Raw genomic sequence first — 15,955 nt, 5'->3', positions numbered from 1 at the left:
ATATTGGGGAATCTGTCCTTGTGCTTCACTCATATTAGCATGTCCACTTCCTCCAACATCGGGGTAAAGGGGCATCCCGTAAGGGGGGATTAGTGGTCATAATAGTTGAATACTCATGTCGAGAATTCACAGGTGTATGTAGCTGTTGAAGTTGGGAATTCGTCCCTTGAGGAGCCGGGGGAATCGTCCCTTGAAACTGAGGTTCAATTGCCCCTACCTGGGCTCCTCCTTGGGTGGCGGCATAGGTTGAATGCGGAGGTATCTCCACCATTGACGAAATTCTTTGAGTTGTCCCCGCAGGTGTTCCTTCTTCAGGAGCGCTGTTTCCTCTCCGTATTCTCGCCATGGTTGTTGTTGTGCTTCCCACAGACGGCGCCAAATGTTATGGATCAAAAATTAAGGTATAATAATTACTGTACTTACTACTAGGGTTCGTAAGCTTCGAGACTCGATTTGACTGCTCTTGTGTCTCGATCTGTTTTAACAAGATGACTACGTACCTTACTGATTGCCAAGGATCAAGTCAAAAAACGTAGTTCTGATTGGTGGGGGTGAGACCCCTTATATAGGTACTGAAAGTTCTTGAATTGGACTAGAGTTAGGAGACTTGGTGGACAAGTCTCTGAATTAGAATGGACTTTGAAGTCCTAACAAGTAGTAAACTGATTCCTTATCCCATGAGGTTCTTTGGAGGCCAACCTACAAGGATTTATTTCCCCACTAGGACTTATCTTATCAGCTGACTTATCCCTTATTAATTAATTACGAAATTAATTAATATTCAGGGTTTTGGGCCCTTCCAAATGGGCCTAGTTGTCAGCCCAATTCCGATATAATTAATGCGATATTAATTACGCAGTCAGGATTTATTTTATTACCTATCAATAATATATTAAATACTCCATCAGTCCCTTCCAATTGTTTACATTTCTGAGGAAGTGTCTGGCACGCATTTTAAGGTGCATAAAAAGTATAGTTATGTAACTTATTTTTACAATTTTTTTTTCTAAATAAAAGTTGAATGTTTTAATTTTTATTCAGAAAAACAAAATTGTAAAAAAAAATACAGAACTATACTTTATATGCACCTTAAAATGCGTGTCAGACACTCTCTAAAAAATGTAAACAATTGAAAGGTACGGAGGGAGTATGATTTAATATTATAATAGATCTTACTTTTACTTCGATTAATCCTTCTGATTATCGCCGATTTTCAATTAATCCCAAATCGATAATTCGACCAATCTTTCCTAATTCCCTCTTTTTACAACACTGATTGAGAAACAAATAAATATAAGTATATGTTATTTTATATTATTTGATCATTGGTTAAAATTTTCATGATTAAGTTATAATTATATGTTAATTAATTTCAATATTTTATTATTTATATTAAAATAAAATAAAAAGTATTTTCTCCGTCTCAAAATAAAAGTCCATTTGATTTTTTACGCGTATTTTTAGTTGAATAAAAATTATAGCTCTATAAATTATTTTTCAAATTTTTATTTTTTAAATAAATAAATATATATATATATATTAAATTATAATTTTTGAAAAAAAACTAGAAAAAATATGTAAAGTTATAATTTTCATATATTATAAAATATATATAAAAGTCAAATTAATTTATATTTTGAAACGGGGGCAATGACAAAGACCGAGTTGTTTTAATGATCCGGTAATTTTCTAAATCTATCCGTACTCTGGACAAGACGGGGCTTGTAAGTTGTAACATCGTATGGGATATCGTCATTCCATCAACCGACTTGGAGTGAAAAAACTCGTCTTGGGTTAATTCTAGACGTATACAATTGTCAAACATTTTTTTTACATCATACATATAAAATATTTGCAACTAGACATTTTAAATAAATTTTACCAGCCAATTCAAAGTAGTTTAATGCCGATAAGTTTCTAGTGTCCACCTAGTCAGCCATTGTGGTTTTACAAACCATCAACTATAACCAAACCCATGTACTTCCCCTGTTTCTGGTAAATTATATGAACATAATTGTTTACTCCATCTTTAGTTAGTTTAATACATGCTCCTTCTGTCCCTCGACGCATAGTATACCTGTGAGTTATGGTACATATATTAAGAAAAAACATAACTTGGTGGAAAATAATAAGAAAAATGAATAAATTAATAGATTAATTAATATTATATATATAAAGTAAGTATAAAAGAGGTAAGTGATTGTAATTAATTTCTTATATTTTTAAAATTTACTATTTTTGAAATATATATTAATGGGAATGATGTCACAAAAAGAAAAATGTATAAATAAAACGGGAATTATTTTGGCAAATTTTCGGTTAATAAACTATATATACCATACTTGGGAGGAAAATATACTATTTTACTTTTTTCCGGTATAATTCAATTTTTGTAAAAGAATAGAGTTTTTTAGGCGGATTGACACAACTATGTTTTGGTTAAATGCTTTTATAATTTTAAATTTTTGTAAGTTTTAGAAAAATGTTAAATTTTATTTTAAGAGAAACAAAGCACTTACTAAATTCACTAGCATGGCTCAATATTATATTTTACCAAATTTACTTGTTTACATTTTTGCACTTTTTTTAAATGATGAATATTATCCTTTGAAGTAAACCTTGACTATTTTGTACTTATTTTGTTTTTTTTTATAAATTAAAATAAGATATTACCACCAAATATGTTCGCATTGTTAATAACTTATAAATAAAGAATTATTTTCATTATAAGTACATATCGAAGTTTGTGAATCATAAAATTGGACTGTTTTATACATAAAATAATACTTACAATTTTCAACATAAAAAAATGACTAAATAAACTCGCTATCCTAGTTTATGAAATTAAAGTTGAATAGTATACAAATTCCTAAGCAGGTAAACGACCAAAGCCTGGGTTAAAAACTGTACCGAGAACAAGAGTTTGAATACGTAGTAGTTAAACAAGTTGTAAGGTTGACCAATTTGATTTTTTACCAACCCCCTTATTGTTGTAGAATCTTTTGACGGATGAAATAATACTTATTTGCCATCTAGCTAGCTAGGCTCAGTACAATAATACTATCTGGGCATTCTTCAGAGTTTTAAAAAGAAAAAAGAGGTGTTGTGTTAGTAAAAACAAATAATTAAATTAAATGAGTAAGTGGTAAAATAATAGTTGTCCGATAATAAGGATAGGTAAAGCCCACGAAAGTTGAGCTTCATCAGCTGTAATCCATCCACATCCTCACTATAAAACCCCAAAAGCCTCTCATTAACATATACCCGTATTCAAACTTGATTATTTCTACATTCCCTCCTCCTTCTTCTTCTTCTTCTGCTTCTTCTTCTTCTTCTTACATATCGGCTTTTATTTATATTTTACTAGGAATTTCAAACAATTAAAATGTGCGGAGGTGCAATACTTGGTGATATCGTTCCACGGCATATTAGCCGTCGTGTCGCGGCTGGGGACATCTGGCCCTCCTCCTCTTCTTCTGCCTCTACTAAACACCACAGTTTCGACTCCCACTTGAATGAATTCTGTCAAGAGGAATCCCACTATGCTCTCAGAACATCTCATTATGCCTACACAGGTAACTATCAACTGAAGCGTTATTTTTCAAAAAATGAGCCATGATCTAAAATTTCTGGTTCCGCAACTGTATAGCGCACATGTTTTCTTCTATTCCTGACTATTAATTGTGTTGAATCAGGTGATGAGCATCACGAAAACACTGTTAAAAGACAGCGAAAAAATCTATACAGGGGAATAAGGCAACGCCCCTGGGGAAAATGGGCAGCTGAGATACGAGACCCGAGAAAAGGTGTGAGAGTCTGGCTAGGTACATATAACACTGCCGAAGAAGCTGCCAGAGCCTACGACAGAGAAGCACGAAAAATCCGAGGAAAGAAAGCTAAAGTTAACTTCCCAAACGAAGACATGAATGACTATGCAGTTCAGTTCTCTACATCCACTGAAAAATTTACAACTTTACAGGTCAAAAAGGAGGAGGTAAAAGACGAGGAGAGTGTAGTGAGTAATCTGCAGGAAGATGATCAAGTTAAAAAGCTTTCTCAGGAGCTGATGGCTTACGAGTCGTTTATGAAATTTTATGATATTCCGTATCTAGATGGACACTCACCCAACACGATTGAAGCTCCGGTGGAAGAGGTACCACAAGTGGTGGTTGATTGTGACTTGATGAATCTGTGGAGCTTCGATGACGTCGTCTGAAGTTGCGTTTTTTAGTTGTTGCAATGGTTTAACAGAACTCTTTGCTTTTATACTTTTATTGTCATTTCGGAGCTTCATTTGAATTGATTTTGATTGTTTTTTGGATTAACTGTAAATATGCTTTTCTTTTGTATGAATTATGGAATTATGTCATTTACTTGAAATCTTAATTGAAAATAATTTTTGTATATATATATATATATATATATATTTTTTTTTTTTAAATAGTAGAAATATATAATTGATTCCCCTGGACAAATCAATGTTTCGTATTATAACTATTATTACATATTTGATACATTATTTAACAACCCAATTGTGCCTATGTCTCTCCTCATTTTGCCAGGAGTAAGGATCTTCGGTATGTGAAATGTAAGTATTCTAAAAGAAAGAAAGTGATAAATAAATAAATCAGGAGTAGAAAAGTAATTGTGGGGTGCAAAGATAGAAGGATAAACTATGTTTTAGAGAACTCGAAAGGTAGTAAAAGTACCGACAATCTTGCATTTTGCTAGTGTAATATATTTGTACCTTTTTCTGTTTAAGACTGTATTTGGACGGGGTTGGGAGATAGTTGGTTGGGCTGGGTTGGAATAGGCTCAAGAGAACCATATTTGGGAAAGTTTGTCAAAATAGGGGTTGGATTTTGTGAGCGTTTATCAGGGTTGAAAGACGTTAATTTGTAATACAAAAATTGAATTTTTCCAACACCCCAAATTGGAGTGTTGACAACTTAGTTTTTTTTATTCATTCTCTCTTTCACTCTCTGTCTCTATTAAAGTTTTTTTATTTTTTTCTTTTTGATTTTTTTTTAATATTTTAAAAATATTTTTAAATTTAGTTAAATTTTTTAGATAAATTTAAAAACATTCACTAGTTTTCAATATATAATTTATATATGATAAAAATTAACCTTACTTCATCTCCAAACCAAACATGTTAAGGGTTCAACCCCTACTAACTCCCCGCCTACATCCAAATGAGATAAGGGTTCAACCTAACTCAACCCAACCTAGCCTAGCCTAGCCCAACCTAACTCAACCCAACACCTCCCTCCTCAACCCCCATTCCAAACAAGGCCTAAATATCGATTGTTAGTTGTTTTATTGTGTGTTATATACGTCTAGTGTTTGCATACTGTTATCAGAGCAGGGACGAAAATGGGAGCAACTTCGAGCATCAGTACTGTATTGAGGTGTTCGAGAAAGGATTTGAAGATTTGAGAGCTATCATGACGGAACAAATAACCATGACAGTTCAAGTCGCCACCCAAAAGATGCACAAAATCATAATTTCACAACTCACCAACTCTGTTGAACAAGTATCCCAAAAAATGGAGAAAAAAATATCAAGGTCTAAGGATAAGCAAGAGGGGTTTATGAATGCTATGAAAGGAGAACATGCACGGCTTCAAGAAAAGATCCGGTTGGGGATAACATCTCTTAAATTAGCAAGTTTATATTAAGGGTGACGGTGGAATTCAACAACTAATTATAGTACTGGAAAACAAAAATTAGGATTATTTGATGAAGAAGATCTATTGGAGCGAGTAAATGGGTCCGGGTCGAGGAGGCGATTACCGTTCGGGTCGAGGTCGTGGTTATGGGTCGGGTAGAGGAGGCCCCGAATTTGATGGACATTCACAGTACTGGACTATTCTGGTGGCTATTTTCGAGGTCGTGGTTATGGGTCGGGTAGGTCGTGGCTATTCTGGTGGGTCGAATTGAAGGGCAAAGAAACTGGACTTACCAACATTTACCAGAAAAATCAAGATGGGTGGATCTTAAGGGTATAGTATTTTTTTATGTTTTACAAATTGACGGAGGAAGAGCAACTTAAGACAACGATAGTGGCAATGGATGGGGATGCACTTTTGTGATTTCAATGGGAGAATGGAAGAAGACTAGTTAAGGATTGGATAGATTTGAAACAAATATTACTGCAACAATTTCGACCCACGTCGATGCGGAGCTTATACGAACAATGGTTGAGCCATATTCAAACTGAGACAGTGATGGATTACAGGAGAAGGTTCATCGAGCTGATGGCTCCACTAGAGGTGATTCCATAAGAAATAGCAAAAGGGCAATATATTAACGGGCCAAAAGCGAAAATCAAGGCAGAACTCAGGTTGTTGGGGCCTCGTAACGTAGGCCAGGCCATGTATTTTTCTGTGAAAATAGAGGAGAAGCTTCTTTGTGGAATGATGGAGGCACGCAACCGCAATAAAGGGGCATATTTCTTTACAGGAATAAAAGGTATGTACAGTCCTTTTACACACACTTCCGCATCTCAAGTACATTATGGTCCACATTACAGTCCAACTTCGTATGTGAGTAAATATAAATCCTCTAGTGGCTCGTATAGTGGCACTAAGTCACTTTCTATTATTTCAAATCAGTCTAGATCAACGATGAGTTCGAGACATTCAAATCAAAATTCAGGTTGCCAAATCAGTTGAGAAAGTACGTAAATTGAGTGATAAAGAGTGGCAAAGTCGAAGATATAAGGGCTTGTATTTTAAATGTGATAGAAAATGGCAGGTGGGTCATATATGTAATAAAAAAGAGCTTAGTGTATTACTTTCGCAAAGTGTGGAAGAGGATGACGTCAGTCCCTTGTTGAGCCCAATTTCAGATAAAGAAAAAAGATAGAGAGATACAATTAAAGCCTGAGATATTGTAACGACTGATAAATTACTATTATTTAATATCATAATAAATGTGTATTATGTGCTTTATTATATCATTAAGTGTGATTGGTCATGAAATATTAGTTGTTATGTGATGTATGTGTTCCGTGTACTTCGAGGTATTTTTCGGGTATTTTATTGTGGGTATTTTTGGGTGTTTTAATAAAATGAAAAATTATTTTATTAAAACATCCATTATTTTTCTGTTAAAGAGTTAGTCAATTTGTATTTGCTGAGCTTTGTAACTCACCCTTTTTAATGTTTCAGTTTTGAAATTTGGAGCATATTAAGAATAAGGAATGAGAATAATGTGGAGATCTGTGTTGCTTCGTTTCATACAATTTGAATTAGAATAAATACTTTATTTTTAGAGAATGAATTTGATTATCTGTTAGACAATTAATATTGGATTTGTGGAGTTGCGTCTCTATTGTTATGATTTTGATTTAATAAGTTTGACAGTTACTTTGACCTTCGTTATATATTTTGAATTATCGAATAAGAATCCATTTTATTTAAGTCGTGTATTTAGAATTAATAATCTGGAAGTGCGGGCTGTTACAGTTGGTATCAAGAGAAGGTCGTCCTTCGGAGTGTATTAGGTATGGGACTAGTACATTCCCTAGAATACGATCCCATAGACTATCGTATAAATCTTAGGATGTTATATTGGATTTAGGCATTTATTTATGTGATTATTTGACATGCTTGACTTTGTGCTTTTTGATCATTGACTATAAGTTAATAAATTATTTTGTGTGTTTTAGAAAAGATGGACGGGGAGAATGGTAACAATCAGAACAACAACAAAAATCGGAAAAATAATGACAATCAGGGCAACAATGATGAAGGAGGAAACATCTTTGACCAGTTGGCTGAAACTCTAGCTGTACTTGTGAATCAGCAACTAAAACCCAACATCGTCCCTCAATTCAAGCGTTTGAACCCGCCAACTTTTGATGGAGCAACTGATCCAGCAGTAGTCTAGATGTGGATCCAAGAGATGGAAAAAGTTTTCGGACTTCTAGGGAGCAATGAACAACAGAAGGTGATCTTAGCTGTGTACCAATTGTAAGGAAGCGTTTACTACTGGTGGCTCGTGGAGAAGAGGAAGAATGAGATGACAAATCTTGAAGAAAATCCTGAACCGTACACTAGGGCAAAGTTTAAGAAGGTTTTAGAGGACAAGTACTTTCCTTGAACAGTTCGTCTGCAGAAAGAGAGGGACTTCATTTGACTGCAACAAGGTGGAAAAACCGTCATTGAATACAAAGTAGAATTTGCAAAGCTTGCGAAGTACGCGTCGACCTTAGTGGCAGATGAGAGCAGTCGAGCACGAAGATTGAAAAAGGGACTTCGAAGCGACATTAGGTTTTCAATGGCGTCGTTTGAACTTCAGACGTACGAGTCTGTGCTCAACAAGGCTTTAGTGATCGAGAGAGGCTTGACAGAATCTGAGAAGGCAACTGGCAGCTGGAATAAGAGGCGGTTCGCTCAAACTGGTGGGCAATCTTTTCAAGGGGGATCACTCAAGAAGCCACACATGTACGATAATATCGGAGGTCAAGGTGATCAAGAGAGGTGTACGTGATGCGACAAGAATCATCTGGACAAAGTCTTCCGTTGGAATACAGGTGCTTGTTTTCACTGTGGAGGAGCAGGACACAAAATTCCGAATTAGCCGCACAACCCGCCACCGCCACCAAGGAAGCAGATAACAAGATGGGCAAATGACGTGTATTCCAGCTTATAGGAAATGACGACTATTGCAATTAAGGTATGATATCTTTTCTTTAGTGACTTATTTAATTTTTTTATGTGAATTTGGGGACCAAATTCTTTTAAGAAGGGAAGAATGTAAAATCCGTAATTTTATTTTTAATTAATTTATTAAATATTAGATATTAATTTGTTTAGATAAATATTTATTTAGGATATTCCAGAAACTTTTTATCCAAGTTATTGAGTAGATAAAATATTTGTTATTTGTGGAAAGAAGTGTGAGAATAAATTAGAAAATCGATATTTTTTTAGTTTAGGTAATTGTGTGTCAAATAATTTATTTTAGAAATTTACTTAGAGAGCTTATATTATATCCTAATTAGAGTTAGGGTTTTATGTGCCTATATAAGGACCCCTTTAGATAATAAAAAAATTCCTACAGGGTCGTCAATTCGTCTGAGAGGTAATCCTCGTCTTCTTTATTTTTAATACTCTGTGCTTCGTGGTTTTACATGCTAAATAAGTTATTGTTTTTTGTTTTCATGCTACTAGTTGATGTTAATTGGCATGTGTATTTGAATCTATGCAATACATGTTAATTTGATGCATGGTTTATATCTTTAATTTAGTTTTTATGTAATTTATTTATCTTGTGTTGAAGATTTACTAATTGTAATTAGAGGACAAATATTTATTTTGGGAAATTAAACTTGTCAAATTTGGGTATTACATGATTTAATTTACGTAAATTTAGATTGTATAATTTAATTGCCGATCATGAACTGATCTTTGTGCTTTAAACAAATCGCTTATTCATTACATTAGAAGCATGTCACGGCGGAAAGAAAATACATGCACGGCGGAAAGAAAAAAATTATGGCGGAAAGAAAAAAACTAGTGCTCCCGAGTTGTGATTCTTAGTGCTTTTAAGGTTTAATTACATTATACTTCATGCATGTTAAATTTGCTAGAAATTTATAAACATGTGTATTGGAAAACTTAGATGTTGGTTATTAAAATATAATAAATCTCGTTGGTAGTGAGTTGTAAATGCATGTTAAAATTCTATGGCCATTAAACTTGTTTTCTGTTCTTTTGAATTGATTGTTTATTCATTCTTGACAAGCTCTTTTATAAGTTAAATTTAATTAACTGAGTATTTTTTTACTTGTACGTGAACGAGTAATTATTTTATGTCTATGTAAATTAATATTTTAAGATTGATCGTGTATTATTTTTCAATTAACAGTCGCTTTCGAGGTAAGTACTTTTGACTTCTTTTTTTTAATTTTCAGAAAATATATTTCAATTCTTTTTTTGATTTCGTATAAGATATAAGAATTTTGATTTCGAAATTTATAAAAAATAAGTATTTGTGAATTTTGGAACCCAGTCTCTACGTTTTCGAACTCGTTCGTAATTTACACTACAGTTCTGGAAATAACCTTAGATATCCTTAGTAGACGCACGGGTGTGCAACTTTAGATACCTAATAAGGGCGCGTAATTATTGAATTTTAGATGCGGACCACTGATAAAGTGTGGTATAAAGAATAAGAATTAGATGCCGGCTACTGGCAATGTGTGGCCGTATATTAAGACTGTGGTATTTATAAGAATTATCGTTTCATTTTGTTTGTACTATGTTTTGGTATGTTATAAAATTTTGTTATGTTCTGTTTTAAATTCTGAATTTTAAAATATAAAACTCTGGGTTGAATTTATTTTACAAAATATTTTAATGTTTTGAGAAAAATCATTTTATTAAAATACTCATTATTTTTCTGTTAAAAAGTTGGTCAATTTGTATTTGCTGAGTTTTGTAACTCATCCCTTTTAATATTTCAGGTTTGGAATTTGGAGCATAATAAGAATGAGGGATGAGAATTATGTGGAGATCTGTGCTGCTTCGTTTCGTACTATTTGAATTAGAATAAATACTTTATTTTTAGAGAATGAATTTAATTATCTGTTAGACAATTAATATCGGATTTGTGGAGTTGCGTCTCTATTGTTATGATTTGATTTAATAAGTTTGACCACTGTTTTGACATTCGTTATATATTTTGAATTATCAAATAAGAATCTATTTTACTTAAGTTGTGTATTTAGAATTAATAATCCGGAAGTGTGGGTTGTTACATTGATTCTTATTTTTTATTTTTTCATCATGATTAACTAATTTAAATTTATAATTTTTTTGTAGTAACAAAATTTGTAGTCTAATATTTTAATTTTGTATTCATAATTGCTTAGTGTCTTTTTAGTTGTAAAGTTTTTTTTTCTCTATATTAATTATTTAATTTTTAATATTTCTTGGAAAATTTGATTTTTAAACATTATTGTTGTTTATATTGTAAAAATCTTATTTTCAAGGTTTTGAATTCTGGAAAAACGTATCTTTTAATTTATAATAGTGTTATAGTAGTTTATATGTACATAATTATTTATCTTCAAAATAGTTAAATATAGTTAGTTAATCATTTTATTTTATTTTTAAACTTATTTATTTATTTTACTACAATTCGTAATAGGTATATTTTTCAGTATATATTTAAAGAATTAGTGTTTTGTTTTATATTACATGATATTAATTTAACATTTAACTTTGTATTAATATAATTAATATTCATATTAAATATTAGATTTTCTTAAACAAAATAACTAATTACAAATTACATCTTTGATTATCACAGGAACAGTGTTATACAGTGGTAAATTAGTTGCCAGGTATTTTAGTTTCACGTATAACTAGAAAGTTGGGTAACCAAATAAGGTCATTAATTATCATAAAAGTCAATTTGAGCTTCACAATCAACCAAAATAATGTTTAAAAAATATTTTGCTGTCTAAATATATCATTTCGAACTCGACCCGAAGATTCTAAACCAGAAAATTCGATTCAACTGAGATATTTATCATTTTGATGTGTTCTAATGGAAGTATAATAAACCGTATATCCAATCGGCCCGACTTAAATTTATTAATAAATTTAGTGTGAATGTATGAGGTTTATCAACATTCATAATTTAAAAAAATTAAAAAAAAATTGAGACATACTTCATACGCTTCAATATAATTGCCTGACTTTTAGAAAGTTTATATAATATAACAATTAAATTGCATAAATTAATTGTATAATATAATGAAAATTAACAAAATTGTAAAGAAATAAAACAAGTAAATATATGACATAAATTATCATAAAATCGTCATTCTAGGTTCTAGATTTTCTTTTTCAAGCACACTTACTACTAATAATTTAATGATTAACATTTTCTCACAAATTAGTAAATTTCATAAATTGAAAATTTATCTAAAAATAAAAAATTATACATTCAAGTTTAAATTTATATAAACCCGTTCTTTATTTATTTTATATTTAAAACATTCATTACTTGAATGATACAACAATGGAGAGAAAAACTAGCTAGTATACATAGTTAAATTACTAATTTTAATGAAATCATTGAAATTGGTACTTAATCTTGTTAGAAGTGCAAGAAGGGCACGGATGACAATTTTTGATATAAGTATTTATTTAAATTGATTTTTTTATTATGATTTTTTGAATTTATTTGAGTTATTCAAGAAAGCAATAAAAATTATATAAGTGTATAATACTATTTGTCAACCATTTTTCTTTTCATTTGCATTTTTTAACATTAAAAATTATAATTTTTAAATTTTTTACTATTTTTTTTATTTTAACTATAAGGCCCTATTCTGTCCGACAACCTCGCCCCGGCTAATTTGTATTTGAAATTTGGGGAAATGGATTTTTTCATCATCCAACTTATCATATTTTTAGAAACTTACCATTCAACTATTATTTTTTTTCTTTCACCCACTAATGTTAGGTTCGTATTTGTTTTTAGTCACTAACGTTAGGTTCGGATTTGATTATTAGCATTATGTCAATTTTTGGTAGTGATAACTCCGGTGAGCGGGCGGCTCCGTCCGATGGCGTTCCTGGACCTTCTATGCGTGGATGGGGTGTAGCTGCTGGTTGGGCGCCTGCAAAACAACACCGGAAGGGGGGTTTGGCTCCCACGGCGCCTCCGGTGTGAGAATGAGAACAGGCTTTGGAGAAGATGAAGGGATATATGTTTATGTAATTTAGAGGCTGCTGTGTATGTGTGTTTATATGTGATGGCTGCTGTATGTTTTTGAGTGTATGAGAGTGTGTGAGTGTAAGAGTAAAAATATTTTCCAACCCCTAAACCCTTCAGCCCTGGGGGTATATATAGCCCCAAGGTAGGGTTTAGGGGCAGTTACCTCTAAATCTGGACCGTTGGATCTTGGGACCAGAGGACGCTTGGCTTGGGTGGATTGCTTACATGTGTCCAGGGGAGGACCACCTCCAGAGTGTCCTAACGGCCCCTGACACGCGCCGTGCTTGTCTGGTGTGCTGGTTGTTGATAGCTGTCATAGTCACGTGCCCACGTACCTTTGCTTGGCGGGTTGTGGGATGTGCATGTGCTTGCTGGGACCTCCCTAACTGTGGTTTTGGCCCTGATCCGGATCCGGGTATGCAGGCGGATCCGGATCTGGGAGGTAGGATAGACCCGGGCCTGGGCTCCTATGCTTGATTGGCCTGGGAGAGGGGGGTCTTAGCAGGTCGGTTGAGCATGCCTCCCTTAGTCCAGGTTGACGCCTATCCGGGTCTCTTGTACCCTATCATTTGCCCCACACTCCCTTATGCAGAATTTCTGGATGAGGGAGTAGAGTAGGGTTGCATATTTGGCTTAGTAATGAAAATTTTGTGATCCTGGTTGCCCCCCAATCTGGATCTGATGTAATGGATACCAATCCAGATTTAGGTAGAAAAGTTGCTTCAGAAAAATTTGTGATCCTGGTTGCCCCCCAATCCGGATCTGGTGTGATGGATGCCAATCTGGATTTAGGTAGAAAAGTTGCCTCAGGAAAATTTCTGCGCCTGGTTGCCCCCCAATCCGGATCTGGTGTAATGGATACCAATCCGGATTTAGGTAGAAAAGTTGCTTCTGGAAAATTTGTGATCCTGGTTGCCCCCCAATCCGGATCTGGTGTGATGGATGTCAATCCGGATTTAGGTAGAAAAGTTGCCTCAGGAAAATTTTTGCGCCTGGTTGCCCCCCAAACCGGATCTAGTGTAATGGATGCCAATCCGGATTTAGTAGAATGGTTGCTTTAAAAATGAATCTGGTTGACAATGATCCGGATTATTGCTATTGATCCGGGTCCTGGGCTGTGGAATTTGAAAAGTTTGGGATTTTGAAACGGCTTTGCTCATTTTCCCCCTTTCGAATTTGAATTTTGGGCAGTTACTCCCTAGAATCCCGCCCCACGATCATTGAGGGGTTTAAATGTGCTTTAATATTCATATATATAAAATATAAATGCATTGGCAAACCAAGAGGTTTTTTCTTTTTGGTTTTGTAACTGATTTGCCAGCCAACCGTACCCTGCCACGTGGCAGGGGATGTTTATTCTCCAGGGCCTATAAAAAGCCTGCTTCTTCTTTCAATTTTTCTTTTATCTCACAAAAAAGATATTAACGAAGCCCAACAGTCTCCGTTTTCTGTCGAAGTCTTGCGTTTCTTGCTGGAGATTTCCGTCGCCGTGTCGCTGTTCTTTTTGTTTTGGTCGCGATTTGTAAGTTCTTCTCTCCCCTTTTTTAGCCTCTTTTCTTGATTCCTTTTGTTTTTTCTTGAAATTGATGCATGCTTGAGTTTTATATTCCGTTCGCGATTTGGGAGTATAAATCGGCCTATGTGGTTATATTTTGTGATTGGTGTTGTTGTTTTGTGGTTTTATTTGTTTGGATCTGTAGTTTTTGGCTTCTTTGTTATGTTTTTTGCACGGAAATTGGGTTTTGTGTTCGGGTTTTCTGGGGTTTTTGATTGTGTTCTTCGTGTTCTTGATGGAAATATATGTATGTATATGTGAAAAGTGGCATGTTTTGCCTTTTGATTCTCGAAATAACTGTTTGTGGGTTAGGGTTTTTCTCGGGTTCCGGGTCTAGTGTATAGGATCCGGATCGGGGGGAGTTTTTTGGGTAGAATTGTATGACTTGGGTTTTTTAAGCTGTTTTTGGTCGCGTTTGATCCGGGCATGGGTGTTTGTCGTTGGGATCCGGGTATATGGGCTTTGTTTTAAGTTTTTTGTTGTTATGGATCTGGATCTGGGTATTTGCCATCAAGATCCGGGTCCATGGTGGTTTGCTTTTGGGGATTATAGTTAGCATGATTCGGATCGTTGATGTTTTTCCGGGTTGGACTTGCATTGGTGGTCCGGATCATTAGGTTATGATAAAATTAACATAACGTACCTGATCCGGACCACTTAGCAAGACAAATAAAATCTGTAGGGCCCAGACTAACTGACCTTCATTTTAATAGGTATATGGTCCGGATCAAGGAGCGGGCTAGAAAAGTCTACAACTGCTACCCAAACTTTTCTGGAGAGGAGAGTGACCCGGATTCATCTGGTATAGAACAGATCCGGGTAGAGATGGTTAAGAAAGTTCCTACTTCCGCCGAGATAATCTCAAAGTTCAGGTATAAGAGAATGCCTGGGGGCTCAGTTCCCTTCACGCCCGAGGGGTATTGGATAGATGTTAAGTATCACTTTGTTGAAAAGCCGACCGAAATCGAAAACGAGGTCTATTATAGCCGGGTTAGATATGATAGACAGCCCGACGGTCACCCCGGGGTATATAACCAGGAAGCTCTTGAGAGGATGTTCTCTGCTTTCCCTATAAGCCGGGATCACTACCAGTTGAAGGACTCATTTTCTGAGGCTGATCCGGGTGAGATGAATGAGGCGGTCCGGGCTGCTTTCCAGTTGACTCCGGATATTGAGTGGAGATGGCCAGAACCCAATGAGAGGATCTATCATCGGCCAGAAGATGGTTTTGTCCCGTTTTGAATGGAACATCTCAGATCCGGGTGGAGCCCCCGGTGCCATATGTTTATCAAGCATCTCTGTAAGCATGTGTACAGGATTTCCCCGATGCAAATCACCCTGAATGGGATAAAGTCGATGACATGGTTCATCGCTTGCTGTAACAAATCCGGATTCTTGCCCACCTTGAAGCTTTTTCATCAGATTTTTTATCTCTCCAAATCGAGTCAGAAACCTTTTTATGAGATCAAGTTCCGGGCCTCGGAGTGTGGTTACGGCCCGGGTAGAGCCAAGCCAATAATGCACCAGTCTTCTTTGAAGTATTGGAATGGTGAGTTAATCCTTCTGAAGGGATATGACTTGGCTTATCTCCCTTACTTTACTACTGAAGGGGTTCAAACCAAGTTTAACCCGGCTGTGCTCGAAGGCCGGGCTATC

General features: G+C 34.8%; 1 protein-coding gene across 1 annotated transcript; it reads left to right on the top strand.

Moving 5' to 3' along the window:
- Positions 1 to 3,268: 3,268 nt before the first annotated feature.
- On the top strand, positions 3,269 to 4,380 carry LOC141706349 (ethylene-responsive transcription factor ERF071-like). The gene is made up of 2 exons (XM_074509134.1): positions 3,269 to 3,575; positions 3,696 to 4,380. The coding sequence occupies exons 1-2, from the start codon at positions 3,386 to 3,388 to the stop codon at positions 4,214 to 4,216; spliced, it is 711 nt and encodes a 236-aa protein (XP_074365235.1). The 5' UTR covers positions 3,269 to 3,385; the 3' UTR covers positions 4,217 to 4,380.
- Positions 4,381 to 15,955: the final 11,575 nt, after the last annotated feature.

The sequence above is a fragment of the Apium graveolens genome, chromosome 2 (genome assembly GCF_009905375.1).
Source record: "Apium graveolens cultivar Ventura chromosome 2, ASM990537v1, whole genome shotgun sequence".
NCBI classification, from domain to species: domain Eukaryota; kingdom Viridiplantae; phylum Streptophyta; class Magnoliopsida; order Apiales; family Apiaceae; genus Apium; species Apium graveolens.
Note: the sequence above shows the minus strand (reverse complement) of the source record. Positions and strands in the feature narration are given on the sequence as shown.